The following is a 19,792-nucleotide window of genomic DNA, read 5'->3' as shown; positions in this document are numbered from 1 at the left end:
TTCGGCGGTTTTTGCCCTGTGAATACTTGCAGCTGAGTTCAAAATGTGTAAATAAGCACAGGGCTTTGAAGATTAGTTTCCATAACAAATTAAATAAAAATATTGTGTGACAGAATGTTAAGTAGGTGCCATGTGTCACCGGGTGCTTTGCATGAGGGCTGGCTTTTCCCAGTTACCTGGCTGCTCCTTGGAAAACAAATGCTGTCTTTTGGATACTTTAAACTTTGTAGTTCTTGAGGATGAAAGAGGCAGGGGAAAACTCCCTTTGTGAGGAAATGCTGGTGAGGAACACTGGGAATTGTGCTGCACTCGCCCTCCAGCTCCCACAAACCATTCCTGCATTTGCTTCAGTGCTTTGCTTCCCAGCTGGAAGCTGAGCCCGCTCCAGGGAGGAACCAGCCAGGGCAGGATTCCTTGCAGGACATCTCTGTCTCAGGGGAGGTGTGGGAGAAACAGCTCAGGCTTTCCCCCTGCTCATAAACCTTGATATTCCAGGCTGGAATTAGTAAGTTTGATAGTGCTTTGGACTAAATTCTGGAATTTTCTGTTGCAAATATTTCTAATAAACTGCAGCCAGGACACCTGTTGCTAGACTGTGCTCATCTCTGTATAACCATTTAAAATATCCATATATAACCTGGCTTTTAAAGCAAGCTTCCCATTTTATATTTAGTCTAATGCAAGGAGTTACCTGCAGGTTGCTGCTATTTGGCCACTGCATTTCAATCAAGTACTATTTGTGACAAGTTCACAAAATAAGACCTGTTGCTAGAAAAGGGCAAAAAGATGGAAAGGAAATTAATTCGAAACACATTCCTGTGCTTTTTGTAATGGATGAGTGATGCACAGAGAAAACACCTGCACCGAAGGAAGCAGTAAGATATTTGAGATTAAATTGTCCTTGTGGTAGAATTTCAGCTTTATCCATTTCATATTACTTCAAGGGATATATCAGGCTGGAGCAGACCAGAAGTTGCTCATCTTTACTACCTCATCTAGTCCTGCTTATTCCAAGAATGGCATTAACAGCTTTAACACACTTAATTCTGCAATCTCCTACCATGGGGTGGAGGGGGATTTTCTTCCTAACACAGCTGGGGGTTGGATCATCCAAACATGTTGTGCTGTGGATCCCACATGCTGCTCCTTTGGCTGGATAAAACTTGACCAACATTCCACTGCTGGTCTGCTCGGGTGCCTTGACCAGAATTTAGAGGTAACATTTCACCTCTGGACATTGCTGTGTCAGGATAAAATAAATAATAAATAAATTAATGAAGCCCCTCCTGCCTGGGCACTGAGTGTTGGACAGAAAGCTGGGGAAATGCTGAGGCAGATGGTGTTAATTCAGGATTTATTGCTGTCTCCCTTCACCAAGGGGGCTCAGGCAGGACATCAGGAGCTGCTCAGGTGTTCCCTCAGGCAGCACACTCTGGTTTGGTGAGGACAAGGAGTGTCTTGATCTGCATCTTGGCAATTCACAGCTGGATCTCAAAGGCTGTGAGGATGAATCCAGGTCCCTGTCCCCCATCTAAAGCCCTTCTTCTTCTGAAGCCCTGCTTGGTGTTGGTGTTGGCTCTTGGAGTGCTGATTTCAGCTCTGTTCTCTTTCCTGACATGAAGTTCTGTGGTGTGTTCTGGATTACAGAGTTGGGTTTGATCGTTTCAGCCTCGTTTGAACCTCTCAGACTGAGTGTGGAGAGGCTGAGGGGCAGGACTGACCTTGCCCCTGCAGCTTCCCTGGGTTTGTTCCTCCTGCTCTCCTGCTCCTCCCCGAGTTACTCACGGTGTTTACTCTGCTTGGTTTTGAGTTCAAAGCCCAAACCGCTCGTTAAAGGTGTTGTGGGGTGCTAAGTAATGAGTAATTAAAAAGAAAACCATAAAAACCTCGAGCAATAACACTCGTGGGTGCCCTTCTTTGTGGACTTGTTGGGAGAGCCACTGAAGAGCTCGTGTTGGTGCCAGGGCTTCCTCCAGGAAACCAGGGACAGGGTGATAGACAGATGGGAAGCAAATCCTGATAAAGATGAAGGGTTGTGTAAAAGTGCTGTTGGACATGTGTTATTTGCAGTACTGCTGTAGGAAACTTCCGTTTTTTAAACTGAGAAACAGTTTAAACTGAGAATCTTCTGGCTGAAACTGGCTGTGCCAGGCTGGGAAGCTCTTGGTGTGGAGTCTCATCACTCCTGAGCTTCAGAAATGACACCAGAGCTGCCAAGGCTCCCCTGGAGCCTTTTAGTGCTGGACTGAGGGAGCAGGAAAACTCAGTTTTCTTTAGAAGATGAGCATTGATGAGTTGTGATGATAAGACGCCTCAAAAATGTTCTTGAAATGTGGAATTTACACTGAAAGGTGGAGATGAGGCAGAATTTGCACTGAAAGGTGGAGATGAGGCAGAATTTGCACCAAAAGCTGGAGATGAGGCAGAATTGACACTGACAAGTGGAGATGAGGCAGAATTTGCACCAAAAGTTGGAGATGAGGCAGAGTTGACACTGACAAGTGGAGATGAGGCAGAATTTGCTGAAAACTGGAGATGAGGCAGAATTGACACTGACAAGTGGAGATGAGGCAGAATTTGCTGAAAACTGGAGATGAGGCAGATGCTCCGTGCTTGCCCCTTCGCACAGGAGGCTCCCAGGAGAAGCAGGACCAGGTGTCACCTCTCTGAGCTCTCAGGGTCACTCGTGGCCAGGCTCTCTGTGACACTCACCTGCCTCTGGTGTTTTTCCTCAGTCTGTCCCCCTGCCTGCAAGTCTCAGGGCTGCACGGCGGACGGGCGGTGCTGCCACAGCGAGTGCCTGGGGGACTGCACGGAGCCCAACGACCCCGACAGGTGCGTGGCCTGTCGCAACTTCTACCTGGACGGGAGGTGCGTGGAGAACTGTCCCCCTGGCCACTACCGCTTCGAGGGCTGGCGCTGCGTCACCTTCAGCTTCTGCCAGGAGCTGCACAACAAGTGCAAGAACGCCCGGGAGTCGGGCTGCCACGTCATCCACAACAACGAGTGTGTGCACGAGTGCCCCTCGGGCTACATCATGAACTCCAGCAAGTGAGTACCTGGGCTGCAGGGATAAAACTGGGGCTGGGCTGGGCTTTTCTCCTCCTTGGACGTGGGGTTTGAGTGCTGTGTCAAGACCAGGAGGTGTGGCAGGCACATTCTTTTTTCTCTCTTAGGATTTTTTCATAGAGGAACATAGAAGAAAGAAAGAGAAAACTATTTCTATTTCTACTCCTCGTTTTTCCCATGTAGAACGTGTTTAGAGAATTGTTTACTTGGGGTGATTGCTTGATTAGATTCTGGTGAGGATTGTTTGAGCCTGATGGCCAATCCAACCCACCTGTGGCTGGACTCCCAGAGAGGGTCACGAGTTGTTAGGGAGTTAGATATAGTAATTAGAAAAAGTAGGTATATAGTTTTAGTATCTCCTTTAAGTAGTATATTAGTGTATTATAGTATAGTTATAATAAAGAAATCATTCAACCTTCTGAACTAAAGTCAGATAACAGCATTCCCACCAGGTTCACCTGCATTTACAATAAGGAGGAGTTTCCAGCCTTGGAGCAATCACCTGGTCTGCTTTAATATGATTTACAAACTAATACCTTGCTAATTCAAGCCATTAAAAGCTCTCCCTGCCATGGGCTGGTAGTTTATTCTTCCCTTGCTTCCTGTCGAGTTTGGAAAAAGTGGGAAAGGGAGATGGAGAGAGGATGAGGAAGAGCATCCACAAGCTGGAAGGGTCTCCCTGTAACGGTGTGGGAGGAGGGCAGTGGAGAGGCTTTAGCAGCCCTGCTTCCCTCCCCTGTGGAGCAGCCTCAGGGCAGGGAACCGGGCTGGAAAAGCACAGCAGGGTGAGGTCGTGGCTAATGAAGAGAGCACAGCGTCCTCGGAGTGCTCGTTCTCAGAATCTCTGTGCCTCATCCCTGTAATTACTTTCATTGAGCAGGTTCAAGCTGTGCCAGACATAAATGCACAGTGTAACAAACAAGTGTAGCACGAATCAAAGCAGGGAACAGCCATTCTGTCTATTCCCAGGGGGTTTTGACAAAGGAATTAAATAATTTATGGTGCTGAGCTGTTTATCACTGAAAACTTGGTTGTTTGTCCTGCATTACCATTCTATATTGTGGTGAGTCAGATTTCCTATGAATATTGGTCACTTTGTGCTTGCATGTATTTGCTCCTGCCATAATAATTTCAGGGAATTCACTCTTAACAGGACTTTTTCTGCCATTTCCTGTTTTGCTTTTCCAAAGAACCAACAGGCAGCCCCCAAAGTAACTGTGCTGCTTGTGCAACAGCCCCATGGCCTCTCCTGTGCTGTTCCTGGCTGCTGCCAGGGACCTCACACTCTGCTCCCTGCTTTTCCTAGAGCATTTCTTTCTCTGAACTAGTTGGGAGCACATTCTTGTGGTGGTGTGACCAGGGCAAGCCATCAGCTCGTGCTATTTAAGCAGTATTTCCCCAGAGCACAAAGCACATTCTTGCCTTTTTTTAAAGCAACATTGTGTGCAGTCCTCAATCAGAGGATTCCCAGATGCAGGGCCAGCTCTCCACTCACCAGTTACACATTTGGTTAATGATCTTGAGATGGATCCTGGGCTGGGGTCAGTTATCTTGAAAGCCCTGGGATGGAGAGCACTGGGCAGCATCGTGGCCAGTTTCCTCTTCACAATAATTCAGGTCACTTCATTTCATTTGGTAGGGAGGGATGGAATGGTTCACATTTGAAGTGTGGAAGTGACAATTTAAGACCATTTAAATTTCTCAGCAGTTATTTTCAAGGCCAGGTTGGATGGGGCTTGGAGCAACCTGCTCCAGTGCAAGGTGTGGAAAGGGGTTGGAATGGGATGAGCTTTAAGGTCCCTTCCAGCCCAAACCATTCCATGATTCTGTGACTCTCCTTTGAGTTCCTAAAAAGCAAACCCCACGACATACCATCACTTCAGATTCATCACTCTGCTTTTGGGCCCTGCTGGGGCCATCCTGCCTGACCCCTGCACCCCTCCTGTGCTGTTTTGCAGCCTGCACTGCACGCCCTGCGCGGGGCCGTGCCCCAAGGTGTGTGACTTTGGCAAGGAGAAGACCATCGACTCGGTGACGTCGGCGCAGGAGCTGCGGGGCTGCACGGTGGTGAATGGCAGCCTGGTCATCAACATCCGTGGGGGAAGTAAGTGGGCACGGCTGGGCAGTGGGCAGCACGGGCTGGCAGCCAGGGAAACCCGCTGCCCTCAGCTGGGGCTCTTCCCTTGCCTCTGACCACCCTCAGCCTTGGAGGGACCCAGAGAAACCAGCACAAAGCAAAGGCTTTCATTTGATGGTTTTTGTTAATTGATTTTTGCCACTTCTGGTGAATGAACATAAAGAAATTGGTTAATATTAATATTTGGGCTTTAATTGTTGAATATTAATGCTAATTGTTGAATATTAATGTTAATTGTTGAATATTAATGTGCTGTGTGGGTGTTTCTCTCTGTGATACCAGAAAGCTCTTCCCAATGTTTTCCTCTCCGTAGATAACATAGCAGCTGAGCTGGAAGCAAACCTTGGCTTGATAGAAGAAATCTCAGGTTACCTGAAAATCCGCCGCTCTTACGCCTTGGTTTCTCTTTCTTTTTTTCGGAAACTCCATCTGATCAGAGGAGAGACACTCGAAGCTGGGTGAGTTCTCCCAAAAGTTGCTTTATTTGAATGCTTTGAAGTACAAGGAGTGCCAGTTCTATCAGGGTGATTTGTATTGGGAAACATTTCCCAAGTTATTTTTAAATGTTCCTCTGCCCGTGGCTTGTGCCCTACCAGGGCAGACAATTTGCATTCATTTTTCTTTGGTGCCTGGATTAGTACAAAAAGAGATTTTCATGCATCCCCTCCCGACCCACGTTTTCATTCTTTTGCTTTCAGGAATTATTCTTTTTATGCCTTGGACAACCAGAATCTCCGCCAGCTCTGGGACTGGAGCAAACACAACCTCACTATTGCACGGGGCAAACTCTTCTTCCATTACAATCCCAAGCTGTGCTTGTCAGAAATCCACAAGATGGAAGAGATCTCTGGGACTAAGGGGCGTCAGGAGAGGAATGACATAGCCCTGAAGACCAACGGGGATCAGGCCTCATGTAAGAGTCTCAGAACACAGCCTTGCTTCCCTTTCCTCTCCCTCTGCCTTGCTCTCCTCATACTCCTCTTTCTCCCAGCCCATCCCATGATGTTTTCCCGTGGCCTGTCCTTGTCCCTTAGGTAAAGCAGCAGATGTGCCCCTTGCCTGTGCACTCACTGTCACTGTGCCATGAGTAAAAGTCCCCACGGGATCTCCCTCCGGCACCCTTGGTCCCACAAAACCCTGGGAGGTTTTTGGGGCTGGGAGTGTATTTATTGTTTAACACAATGTAACCTCGGCCCAGGCTGGGACTTTGTGTTACTGATGAGTACCTGATTTAATAGTCATAATCTGCTTTTCCCATGTCATGAGGTGACATGGAATAAACACGGGAGAAACAGGATTTCCACCCATCCCTGCAGCCACGTGAGGCAATTGCCATGACAACAGGCAGAGGAAATTTTCCAACAATTTTTCCAATGCCTCTCTGAGGTTTTTCAACCAACAGCTTTCTTCAGGAGCAACGATCAGTCAGCTCCTGTGTCAACAAACAGCACAGGGTGGGCTTTGAAGTTGTGCTGCTGTAGATGGGGATCTACAGACACTTATTTTGGCAGCAATACTGCAATGAATGCAGTCCTCCTGCACCCCCAGTCCTGCTGTTTGTTCCCTTTCTGTGCCACCAACAATCCCCTTTCCCTGTTTGTACTAGGGCTGTGTGGTGAGCCAGATTGTGGAAGTAATCAGGGGCAGGAAAAACCCAGCTTTGTTCTGAGCTGGTGGCATCTCTCTGCTCTGATTCATTGCTCAGCCCCACAGAGATTCACCTGCACACAGGAACAGGAGCACGTGCAGGTGGTCATGGGCCCCTTGCAACTCAGGATGTTCTGTGAAGGACATGGGGACAGAGGCAGTGACCCATCCATGCAGTATTCCAGCAGTTGTGTTGTGATCCTGGGAGATGCTCAGGAGGTATTGCCACCAAAAGAGCCCAGCATTGACTAAACTGGGATTTCAGCTCCTGGCTCACAACCCAAGGGCAGCTTGGGTCATCCTGTGGCTTCACTGTCCCTCTGCTTTTGGGGACAGAAGAGCCCAAGGTCCTTTCCCACCCAGAACATTCCTGATCTCTGGTCCTGTCCTCATTGCCCCTAGCTGATGTAACTGTTTGTGAACAGACCTAAAAAGTGAAGATCTTTCAGTTGACTCAGTTTCCTGGTCTGGTTTCCCACATATCAACACAGGCAGCCAGGCCAGCACAGTGGGAGAGGGGAATGCAATGGCTGTGACCTGAAAACTGGCAGGACCAGGGAAAAACACACACGGAGCCTCTGGGGCACCACAGCTCCAGCCTGGGCAGAGGGAAGGAGCACAAGGAATCAGCTGTCTGTAAAGTTCATCTCCTCCCATGGGACACTGAAAAACTCTTCCCACATTGGGGATGAACCTGAATTTGGGTAGATCCAGCTCTGCCTGTGGCTCTTGGGCTGGTGTTTGGTGTGAAGGCAGCTGGAGGAGACAGTTGCATTTCTCTTTGCCAGCTTTACCCTCACCCTGCTGAGCTGGTGTCTGTGCCACCCCCACCTCAAACCACAGCTTGCCAGGTTGTTTGGCTTTTTGTTTGCTTTTACATTTCAAGCTCAGCTTTCACATTGGCAGCATCCTGTTTACTAAAAAAAAAAAAAATAGAAAGGGGAAAAAAAAGCGCCCCTGTTTGTTCTGGATGTGGTGCCAGTGAAATAAATGTTCTTCCTCCTGTGGCAGCTACTGCAGGAATAGCAAATTCAGGCAGAGCCACTTGGGCTGGGGCACAAAACATGTGATACCATGTCCCTTGAGCTCCATCCTCCTGCAAACACCCTCCTGTTTGCAGAGGGACCTCACTATTCCTGGCAAGGCTGGAATTTCTTCTGCTTCGTTTTTGTGGCCTCTTGCCTTCTGTGCAAACCATATTGCTTGGTTCAGCTGTGCAGATCATCATAAATTGTGAAATATGTTGCCTTTAGATTTCCCACTTTTTAGAATTTAGTTCAGCTCTTCTACAGAGTCATTTTCATGAAATCATAGAAAAAAATTAACCTTAGGAGGGCATTGATACCAGCCACTGATTTGAGGGAGGAATGGCTGCCAAGTAAGATAAGGTTTTACTGGGCAGCTCTTCTCAGTGCCAACATCCTCACCTTTATCTTAAACTTCTAAGATAATTAAAAACAAAATGCTTCCTTTTTCAGCATCAATAAAACTATTGTCACTTCTCACTTGTTACAGGTGAAAACGAACTGCTGAAATTTTCTTCCATTAGGACCTCTCATGACAAGATCCTGCTGAAGTGGGAGCCCTACTGGCCCCCCGATTTCCGTGACCTCCTGGGGTTTATGCTGTTCTACAAGGAGGCGTAAGTGATCCCCTCAGCTCACACATCAGTGGCTTTGCTGGGCTGCCACCAGCAGCAGCTGCCATTCAAAGGTGGATGTTAAACCTGCTGGATGCTTTTGCTGTAGGCAAAGCTGTGTAGTCTCTGATTTTGTGACTCCTACACTCAAGTTTCCAGTGATAACTTCTGTAAAAGTGTTCATTAAGATCCCTGACTTGTGCACAGTCACAATTCCTCATTTAAGAACAATCCAAACTTTAGTTATTCTTGCTGTTCTAGACACACATACTCGCCCCATGGAGTTCCTCATCTCCCCACTATCTCTGTGGGATGCTGAGGGTTTTATCCCCTTTGAGGTGGGAAAGATTCTTTTAGAATCAAGGTAACCAAACTGATTTTCATAAAGCTGACAATAATCAGTCTGGATTTAGTTGTTGAGGTCATGCGTGGCACAGATCCTGCTCTGTGGTGCTGTTGGAGGCCCAGGTGACAAAGCTCCCAATGCCTCCCTTTCAGAATAAATACAATGAGATAGTTTTACTTTCTCTGAAGGGTGAAGGATGATAACATTTAGAAATGATTTTAAGAGCCTGATTGAGGATTCTGTTAATTGGAGCCTTCTCTCTCCTCAAGTCCCTACCAGAACGTGACGGAGTTCGATGGCCAGGACGCCTGTGGCTCCAACAGCTGGACAGTTGTGGATGTTGACCCCCCACCACGCTCAAACGAGCCCAAAGCCCAGGCCCAGCCAGGGTGGCTCCTGAGGGGCCTGAAGCCCTGGACACAGTATGCAGTGTTTGTGAAAACCCTGGTCACCTTCTCCGACGAGCGGCGGACGTACGGCGCCAAGAGCGAGATCATCTACGTGCAGACCAACGCCACGGGTCAGTGCAGCACCCTCCTGGGCTAAAGCCAGGCCTAACTAAGTCTGCCTGGGGGTTGTGCTGGTCCCATATGGAGGAAACTTCCCCCTGCCTTGCTTTGGTAGGAAGGAATTCCTAAACCAGGGGTGTGATTCCAGATGGTGCTGATGGGCACCTCTTCTATCCACTTTGTGTGGCCTCATGTAAGGACCATCAAGGCTGGGAGAGACCTCCAGGATGATCCAGCCCAGCCTGGAGCAGCCCACTAGGTGCCAGGGAATGCTTAATTCCCACAGAAATGGAAATTTGCCTGTGCTGGTGCCTGCTTTGCCAGGTCTGCAGGGCAGTGCAGTGACCTCTGTCTCTTCCCCACCCACGCAGTTCCGTCGGTCCCGTTAGATCCCATATCTGTCTCCAACTCCTCATCCCAAATCATCCTCAAGTGGAAGCCGCCCTCGGAGCCCAACGGGAACATCACACACTACCTGGTGTACTGGCAGCAGCAGGCAGAGGACAGTGAGCTCTATGAACTCGATTACTGCCTGAAAGGTGAGTGGGTGCTTCTCCCTCCAGGCCTTTCCCTCAGTCTCTCCCAGAACTGGGGCTTTTGCCTTCTCTGGGGTTTTTGCCTTGGAGGTGCTCTGGGGGTCCAGTCCTGCTGGATTCAGGACTCTTTTTCTGGAATCAGCTCTGTCCCTCCCTGATCTGTTACACTGGGTGCTGCTGCCAAGGTATGTGCAAAAGGTCTAAAAACGTTTTTTTACAAAGTAATCACATGTTTTTTCCATTGGGGAATCTCCCTTCTGCCCTTGCTCCTTTTAAACTGAATTATGAGTTTAATAGCAACAATGGATGTAAAGATATAGTGGATATAAAGAGATAGTAAAGTTAGGAATTTGGGTGCTGCTGGAGCTCAGGGCCAAGTTAATTTTTGAAGGCACATGGTGCCTGGTTTGGAATTCCTTGAGAACACAGAATTTCCCTGAAGACTTCCAAAATCTCACCTGCTGCTCTGTGTTACCTGAACTGGGATAAAGCAGCATCCAAGCTCCATTTCAAAAACAACATTTTTGAATGAAAGGCCTGTCAGAAAAGAGGGAACTGCTCAGCCCTGGGTGTGAAATATGGGATGCCCAAATGTGCCATGAATCCTGTGTACACTGGTTTGGGATCTTTTTGTAGGATAAACATTTTCTGCCAAGACAGGCACAAGTGACACTAAAACTGTTTTGTCCCCAGGATTAAAGCTGCCCTCAAGGACGTGGTCTCCTCCTTTTGAATCTGAAGACACCCAGAAGTATAATCAGACTGAAACTGAGGATGTCAGTGGGGAATGTTGCTCCTGTCCTAAAACAGACTCCCAGATCCAGAAGGAGCTGGAGGAGTCTGCTTTCCGCAAGACCTTCGAGAATTATCTCCACAACGAGGTTTTTGTGCCCAGGTGAGAACATCAGACAGGACTGTTCAGGGATCAGGAGCCGGGAAATGTAATTGGGGATTAAATAAAAATACCAGGTTGGACACATTGCCAGGCTTCCATGAGCCTATCTAGTCCAGCTGGATATGGGTGTTGGAATGGGGAGAGCAGAGCACCTACCACAGATGTTCCTGCAGATTGGGAAGCTCCTGCTTTCATTTCCTGTCCCTGAATTCTCCTTGGCTCAAGAATAAAGTGAGAATCTGTAACAAACAGCCTGCAGCTCGTCTGGCATCAGATGATGCCAAAAATAGCGATTTTCTTTTCCTGTCCTGAAATTTTGTGGTCAAGTTTTTCATTGCGTTGAAAGAAAGGAGAAGGGCAGTTTACCAGGCCACAGCCTCGTCCTCCAGCGTGGTATTTGTGGTCTCCCTTCACTTAGTGTGGGAAATACCTCCAATACCATGAGGAATGTGAGTGCCGTGGGTGGTGAATGTCCTGTTTGGAGTGGCACACTTGGTGTCACATTAAGTGGTGTTGAATGTCTTCACACTTCATCTGCAGCCTGGGGAGGAAGTGCTGGGGAGCAGGGTAGAATCTGTGGTGATTTACCCTCTTCCCTGTCATGCCTTTTGTGCTCTAAATTTATTCTCTGCTTGCTGCCTTCAGCCAACAAACCTGCGTTTGCAGCTGCCTGACAAAAGCTGGGTCACTGCACTGAGCATTTTCCCTGTTAAGGCATCCCTGGTGTTCCCTGCCCTGGTGCCTGCAGTCCTCACCTGGAAGCTTGGGCAGAGCCCCTCCTTTTGCTGTTCCCTGCCTGCTGGTGCCCATCAGGATGAGTTCCAGTGTGCCAGAGGATGCCAGGACATGATATATTCCAAAGCAGAGGAGAGCCAAGCCATATGCAAAAGCCAAACTCCTCCTGATGCAGGCAGGCAGTTCTGACAGTCTGATTTCTTTTTTTTTTTTTTCCCTTCCCCCCATCCCCAATTTTATTGTGCAGCCAGCCCAGGATGCTTCTCAGGCCAGTTTCTGGGGTATGTATTTTAGGAAGAAACCAATCACCAGGATGTGCCACTTTGTCAGCCTCCTGAGGAAGAAATCCCCACATCCCATGGCCAGCTAATCCTCTAAAACAAGCCAGTGGTGAAGAGGCCTCCCTGCTGCCACGTGCCCTGCTTGCCTTCCCTGGCAGGCTCCAGGCTGTCAGCACATAAATCAGAATTCTTTTGCCTGTGAATACTGTGCTATCACCTGCTCACAGAGCCTGGCAGGGAGCAGGGAGTGTGGTTTACTTCAGGTGCTTTTTTTGTGGCTCCTGAGAGTTCAGTGACCTCTCCTAAGGTGCTGTGTGGCCTCTCCTGGAGAGAAGGAGCTTGCCAGTCACGGGAGGAATCTCAGGGATGAGGCCAGCAGGGAACACGAGATGCCAGGGGAGCAGAATCACAGCAGTTTCTCCCTGATATCTTCTTGTTTTCCATGTGCCATTTCTCCCCTCCTGCCCTGTTCCCAGCAATCTGATCCCTGGGCAGGATCCAGCCTTAGTGCAGGGCTGATCTCACCCCTCTGGAAATCACAGTTCCTTCCCCTTGGGCACGTTGATTACCCACTCCAGGAGCCAGGGTCACACCTCCTGGGGGTCACTTTTCTCTGGCAGTGACAAAAAGCCAATGTAGAAGTTCAGGAATGTTCCTCTGCACAGGCAGAGCTGGCAGTGTCTCACACCCGGTCCCCTTTGGGGCTGAACAGAGTGGCCATCAGAAGCTGATGCTTTGTTTCTTCTTTCCTGTGTTATTTGCTCTCATTTTGGAGGAGTTGTGCACGGATTGGAGCTCAGGGCTGGTCACACGCTGGCACAGGCTGCCCAGGGATGGATGTGTGGAGACTCCATCCCTGCAGAGTCCAGCATAGTCCTGAGCCAGCTGCTCCAGCTGCCCCTGCTTTGGGCCAGGGGCTGGGATCTGACAATCCCCAGAGGTGCCTTCCAGCCTCACCCCTCCACGATTCTGTGGGAAGCAGGGAAAGATGTCAGAAAAAGTGCTGAGAGGCAGAGGGGAGCTCAGTGGCTGCTGTTCAGGGTGTCATTCCAGGTGTTCCCTCCATCACCACTGCAGCAAGAGCAGGAGCAGCCCCAGGTCTCTGTCTCTGTCCTCTGTCACACACATTTGTGCCATTCCCAGTATTCCTGAGGAGCAAGATCTGAGGAATGACTCTCTTTTAAAGTAATTGTTTTCCCCTGTGTTTCCCAATTCAGTTAATTGTACAGACAAATCTAAAATGCTTTTGCCAGGCCAGCTGACCTGGGGTAGTTTCAGGGGTGTGGAAATCTTGGCTTAAGGTACCAAAGGCATTTTTGGAATCCCCCAGCACAGGCCATTCTGTGTGTGCTGAGGTGTCACTTCCAGCCCCCTCACACCCCCTGGTCACCTGTGAGAACAGGAGGAACCTGGACCTGAGGGTTTCACAGGGAGCTCCCTGGAGCTGCTGAGATGGCCTCAATGCAAATTACACTGGAACAGCTCTGAGAAGAATCAGATGCTTGAAAATACAGAGAATTTGGCAAGAAAATTGCTGCAAATCCAGGATAATAAATATGGGAAGATTGGGGATTTACAGCTTCAAAAGCTTTTCTTAGCTTACTGTGACTTGAGAAGGAAGGAATTCTTGCATTTTACTCTGTGTTGCATTGGTGGTCAAATTACTGTTTTACTTGTGAAAAACAAAATTCCCTTGAACACGAGGATCAGCTGAATTCACACACTGCATAAACAGAGGGTGTAGCTTTGCTTTTATGCAAACCAGGTCCTGTTTGACCATAAGGAATCCTTCCCAAGGAGGGGGATGGCATGACCCAGAGCTGGGTCCCTGAACTCTGCCCCATCCTGAGGGGACTCTGCTCACACCACCACACAGGCTGAGGGAACAGCAGCTCCAAAAGGAGTTAATTAGTAATTAAGAAAGAGAAGACTTAAAACTGGAATGTGCTTGCTGAACCTGCTGTTTGCCATCCTTATTTGTCATCAGGTGGATGAATATTCTGCAGGAAGGAATTCCTGGCTGGCAGGGTGGGCAGGCCCTGGCCCAGGGTGCCCAGAGCAGCTGTGGCTGCCCCTGGATCCCTGGCAGTGCCCAAGGCCAGGCTGGACAGGGCTTGGAGCAGCCTGGGACAGTGGGAGGTGTCCCTGCCATGGCAGGGGTGGCACTGGATGGGCTTTGAGATCTCTTCCCACCCAAACCATTCTGTGATGATGACAACTCCGTGAATATTTCTGCTGTGTTGTGTGCAGCCCAGTTTAGTTTGAGGGCAGCTCAGACTCTGCTTTCTGGCTGATGCCTTTTGCTGTAGGAGGAGAATTGCACCAGGGAAGGTGGCAGAGACCTGTCAGAGCAAATCCCTGTTGGGGCTGGCCATGGCCTGGTGGTCAGAGGTGGCAGTGGAAAGTTCAGTTCAGCAGCAAAGATTTGCTTCAACAGCTTGTTACATTTTTAGAGCCTGGAGACGCCTCAAGTGTGGGTTCAGATCAGGTCGCTCTTTGTACCCTTTAATAGCTGCACACACACACAAAAAGATCATCACCCCCTTAAAATACATGGTCTGGATTTCAACTGGCATTAATTCCTTTTGTGTAACTGAATACAGTTACTGATTCACCACCTTGGTTAGTTCCTGACCTGGAATTCCCCATGGCAAATATGTGGCAGCACATAAGAGTGTTAGATTGTTAAATTGAGCACTTTTGGTTTGGTACTGATCCCTTCTTTTTTTTTTTTTTTTTTTTTTTTTTTTTTTTTTTTTTTTTTTTTTGCCAAGAAAATGAAATTTTGGAATGCTTCTTCATTCTGTTGAATTTATTTTGGTTTTTTTTGCTGACATGAACCTAACACTAAAGCTGGCTGGTGGCACTCAGGTGCAGACAGGGAAGGTGACATAGTCACACTGCAGGTGCTGGTTTTACAAGTGAAAAAAATCACATTTACAGACTGAAATGCAATAACTTGAGGAGCAACATTTGGTTAACAAAACCACACGATGAATATGTAATCAGAATAATGAGTTCTAAATGCATGCCTTGAAAAGGACTTAATAGATTTGATCTCTTGGGAAAAGGTTAAAATGCTTTGTGTATCCATCAGCCTTAGGGGTGAGAGTGGCAAATGCATTCCAGAGAGCTGGGAGAGTGGCTTTTTGCTTTATAAATGCAAGTTAGTGACACCTGGGACATGTGGCACATCTGAGCTCACCAGAGTGGGGCTGTGGTGTGCCCTGGTGTGCTCAGCTGCAGCAGGTGGGAGCTGAACTCCAAAGCATTGGAACCCTGCCCGAGGCATCTGTGAGGCAACCTGGTAAAGTTAGACGCAGCTGAGAGACCCAGGGGAACTTGAATTCTCAAGCAAATACTTGAAGCTTGGATTGGTTTATTTTTATTTTATCTCCCTGTGTGTAGTTGTGCAGGGAGAAGAGTCTGGGGGATACAGAATTTTGTAAAGCTGCAGGTCTTGGTAAAAAAAAAAACAACCTAAATTTCTTTGTTGCATTGCAAATATCAGGACATCTCAAACCCTGCCTTCTGGCTGGTGCCTTTTGCTGTAGGAGGAGAATTGCACCAGGGAAGGTAGAGGGAAGCAGGGAAGGTGGCAGAGACCTGTCAGAGCAAATCCCTGTTGGGGCTGGGGCTGGCCATGGCCTGGTGGTCAGAGGTGGCAGTGAAAAGTTCAGTTCAGCAGCAAAGATTTGAGTTTTGAGTTTTCAGTGGCACTCAAAGTTTGGGTTCTCAGTGGCACTCTGAGCTCTCCCATTTTGACTCTTCCTTTTCAGCTGGATGTGTTGGCACTGACTGTAACACTAACGTGGTGACCCCTGTTGTCTAACAGGCCATCAAGGAAACGAAGAGACCTCGGCTCCGTGGCAAACGCCACCGTGGTGTTACCCACCATCCCATCCTCTCCCAACAATTCAGCAGCTGAGGGTGCAGAGGAGCAGAAACCTTTTGAGAAGGTGCTGTCCAAGGAGTCCCTGGTGATCTCGGGGCTGCGCCACTTCACCGGGTACCGCATCGAGCTGCACGCCTGCAACCACGATGCCCAGGAGTCCCGCTGCAGCGTGGCAGCTTATGTCAGTGCCAGGACCATGCCAGAAGGTGATTCTGTCCCTGAGCCCTGCTGTGGCTGGGTGGCTGTTCCCAAAATCCTGCTTTTCCCATGGGAGGCAGCTGCAATATGTAGGACAGGGGCTGTCCGTATGTCCTGGTGGGAAGGGAGGATGGGTGAGGTATTGGCAGGTGTGAATTTTGCCCAAAGACATGAAACTAAACCTGATCTTGCACTTGGTTCTAGCTAAGGCTGATGACATCGTTGGCCCAGTTTCCCATGAGCTGGTGGAGAAGAACACCGTGCATCTGAAGTGGCAGGAGCCAAAGGAGCCCAACGGCCTCATCGTGCTCTATGAGGTGAACTACGGGCGGCTTGGGGAGACCGAGGTGAGAGCTCCTGCTGTCCACAGCCCCTTTGGTGAGAGCTCCTGCTGTCACACAGCCCCTTTGGTGAGAGCTCCTGCTGTCACACAGCCCCTTTGGTGAGAGGTCCTGCTGTCACAGCCCCTTTGGTGAGAGGTCCTGCTGTCACAGCCCCTTTGGTGAGAGGTCCTGCTGTCACACAGCCCCTTTGGTGAGAGGTCCTGCTGTCACAGCCCCTTTGGTGAGGTCCTGCTGTCACAGCCCCTTTGGTGAGAGGTCCTGCTGTCACACAGCCCCTTTGGTGAGAGCTCCTGCTGTCACAGCCCCTTTGGTGAGGTCCTGCTGTCACAGCCCCTTTGGTGAGAGGTCCTGCTGTCACAGCCCCTTTGGTGAGAGCTCCTGCTGTCACAGCCCCTTTGGTGAGAGGTCCTGCTGTCACACAGCCCCTTTGGTGAGAGGTCCTGCTGTCACACAGCCCCTTTGGTGAGAGCTCCTGCTGTCACAGCCCCTTTGGTGAGAGGTCCTGCTGTCACACAGCCCCTTTGGTGAGAGGTCCTGCTGTCACAGCCCCTTTGGTGAGAGGTCCTGCTGTCACAGCCCCTTTGGTGAGAGCTCCTGCTGTCACACAGCCCCTTTGGTGAGAGGTCCTGCTGTCACACAGCCCCTTTGGTGAGAGGTCCTGCTGTCACACAGCCCCTTTGGTGAGAGGTCCTGCTGTCACACAGCCCCTTTGGTGAGAGCTCCTGCTGTCACACAGCCCCTTTGGTGAGAGGTCCTGCTGTCACACAGCCCCTTTGGTGAGAGCTCCTGCTGTCACAGCCCCTTTGGTGAGAGGTCCTGCTGTCACACAGCCCCTTTGGTGAGAGCTCCTGCTGTCACAGCCCCTTTGGTGAGAGGTCCTGCTGTCACACAGCCCCTTTGGTGAGAGCTCCTGCTGTCACACAGCCCCTTTGGTGAGAGCTCCTGCTGTCACACAGCCCCTTTGGTGAGAGGTCCTGCTGTCACACAGCCCCTTTGGTGAGAGCTCCTGCTGTCACAGCCCCTTTGGAGAAGTGGCTCCCCCTGGGAGCCCAGGCTCTTTAGGATCTGAGTCCTTGTGCATACAGTGCCCTGACTAGTTGGGCTTCCTGGTGCAGAACTAAAGGAATACAAAACTTCACTGGTGAATTTGTCTCCTCTGGAAGCCTGGGATGACATCAGGAAATAATCTGCCTCTGTGGTGTCCATTTGCTTAGCAAGTTTAGCTGATTTGTCAGCTTTCTGCATGGAGCTTTTGTAGAAATGTTCTTTCACAGAGGGACAGAAACCCCACATCGCTGTGTCTCAGACAAAAGGCCTTGAGTTGCACCAGGCCAGGTTGAGATTAGATACCAGAAAAAAAAATCCCTGCAGGCCTGCTCAGGCAGTGGAATAAGTTGACCAAGGAGATGATGGAGTCACCATCTCTGGAAGTGTTCAAGAGGTGTCTGAATGTGGCACTTGGGGTTACATTTTAGGGTTGATGATGGTGGTGCTGGGTTGTTGCTGGGACTTGATGACCTTGAAGTCTCTTCCAACCTTGATGTTTCTGTGATTCTGTGAAATTTAAGTTGCTTGCAGGAGTTAGGAGGGTGCTGAGCAGCCCACAAGCTCTTGGGGACAGGGCTGGTGGCAGTGGCAGGGGGACAGGGTTGGTGGCAGTGCCAGGGGGACAGGGCTGGTGGCAGTGCCACAGGGACAGTGGCACTCACCAGTGCAGGCCCAGTGTGAGAACCAGAGCAGCACATGGCACTTGCTCTCTGTAACCTGACCTACTGCCCTGCAAAGCACAAATCCAGCACAAATCACTAACCTGGAGCAGACTGAGAGCCCTTGGGTGTGTGTTTGCCAGCCAGGGAGGTGCTGCAGGAGCCCCAGGGAGCCATCAGGGAGCTCTGGGTGCTGCGGGAGTCGTGGGGAGCTCTTAGGGAGCACTGGGTGCTGCAGGAATCTTGGGGAGCTGTCAGGGAGCCCTGGGTGCTGCAGGAGTTGTGGGGAGCTGTCAGGAAGCTCTGGATGTTACAGGAGTCCCCAGGAGCTGTCAGGAAGCTCTGGATGTTACAGGAGTCCCCAGAAGCTGTCAGGGAGCTCAGGATGTTACAGGAGTCCCTAGGAGCTGTCAGGGAGCTCTGGATGTTACAGGAGCCCCCAGGAGCTGTCAGGAAGCTCTGGGTGCTGCAGGAGTCCCCAGGAGCTGTCAGGAAGCTCTGGATGTTACAGGAGTCCCCAGAAGCTGTCAGGGAGCTCAGGATGTTACAGGAGTCCCTAGGAGCTGTCAGGGAGCTCTGGATGTTACAGGAGCCCCCAGGAGCTGTCAGGAAGCTCTGGATGTTACAAGGGCGCCCAGGAAACTCTCAGGGAGCCCCGGTGCTGCAGGAATCCTGGGGAGCTCTCAGGGAGCTCTGGATGTTACAGGAGCCCCCAGGAGCTGTCAGGGAGCCCCGGGTGGTGCAGGATGACCCTGCCACAGCCCTGTCCCCACAGGAAGCCCATTTCTGCGTGTCCCGCAAGCACTTTGCCAGCGAGAGCGGCTGCAAGCTGCGGGGGCTCCAGCCTGGCAACTACAGCGTGCGCATCCGGGCCACCTCCCTGGCTGGGAACGGCTCCTGGACAGAGCCCACCTACTTCTACGTGGCTGATTATTGTGAGTTCATTTTATTTTTGACTTCTAACCCCTGGCAGAAACTCGGGTTATTTCTGGAGGATGGGGTGTAGCAAGCAGGGAGTCACTAAATATTTACCAAATACATCGGTTGTCAAGAACCTGAAATTACTTGGAAACACATGGCTTTTGTGTATCAGTCCTCATTCTGACCAGCCCCACATTTTGATCTGAAATAGCTTCTAGTTTTGTATTTGTATTTTGTATTTCTTCAGTTTCTTGAAGGAGGAGATTTTATTGAGGAAAAATTTTGTATTTTGTATTTTGGGTGTAATACCTCTCTCTTTCTCTTCCAGTGAATGCTCAGCCAAATATTGCTGTTATCATTGTTCCAATTATTTTTGCCATAATAATTGCTGGAATTATTGGAGCTGCTTATGTGCTTGTGAAAAAGAGGTGAGTGCAGTTTTCTCTTGTTTTCACCAGAAACACCAAAACTTACATCCAAAAGTTTTGCTGCTTTGTTGGGAGTCAGTTTTTGTTTCGTTTCTAATTTCCATAGTGATTGCAGCATTAATTTAAGTGCAGGAAATAGTTTTTCCCATATGGGGAGAGTTTATTTGCTGCATGCTTTGGGGATTAATCAAGCTTCCCTCACCTTGAGGGTGTCAGAGGCTGCAGAGTGCTGAGGAATTTCTGTCTCTTCCAGACAAACCGAAGGACCAACGGGACCCCTGTATGCATCCTCCAACCCTGAGTACATCAGTGCCAGTGATGGTGAGAGCAACCAGGGCTTCTTTCTTGTGTAATCACGCAGTCAGTGCAGCAGGATGGGGTTGGAGTTGTCTTTGTGGGGTTTTCTGGTCCTTTTGTAGAATTCAGCCCCCCGCAGTGTGGCAGCGCTGCCCAAGGCTGCTGCGAGAGTGTCTTTCAGAAGATGCTCAGCTCAGAATGTTCCCCTG

General features: G+C 49.7%; 1 protein-coding gene across 1 annotated transcript in view; it reads left to right on the top strand.

Annotated features, from left to right (window-relative positions):
• Window positions 1-19,792, top strand: part of INSR (insulin receptor) — a 58,344-nt gene that overhangs the window by 28,544 nt on the left and 10,008 nt on the right. The window contains 13 exon segments of the mRNA XM_053965762.1: window positions 2,736-3,051; window positions 5,028-5,173; window positions 5,520-5,664; window positions 5,905-6,119; window positions 8,369-8,495; window positions 9,108-9,358; window positions 9,719-9,886; window positions 10,577-10,778; window positions 15,630-15,895; window positions 16,092-16,234; window positions 18,713-18,872; window positions 19,187-19,286; window positions 19,540-19,607. Coding sequence (XP_053821737.1) covers window positions 2,736-3,051; window positions 5,028-5,173; window positions 5,520-5,664; window positions 5,905-6,119; window positions 8,369-8,495; window positions 9,108-9,358; window positions 9,719-9,886; window positions 10,577-10,778; window positions 15,630-15,895; window positions 16,092-16,234; window positions 18,713-18,872; window positions 19,187-19,286; window positions 19,540-19,607 — 2,307 coding nt within the window.

Source organism: Vidua chalybeata, chromosome 27, assembly GCF_026979565.1.
Source record: "Vidua chalybeata isolate OUT-0048 chromosome 27, bVidCha1 merged haplotype, whole genome shotgun sequence".
NCBI classification, from domain to species: Eukaryota; Metazoa; Chordata; class Aves; order Passeriformes; family Viduidae; genus Vidua; species Vidua chalybeata.
Note: the sequence above shows the minus strand (reverse complement) of the source record. Positions and strands in the feature narration are given on the sequence as shown.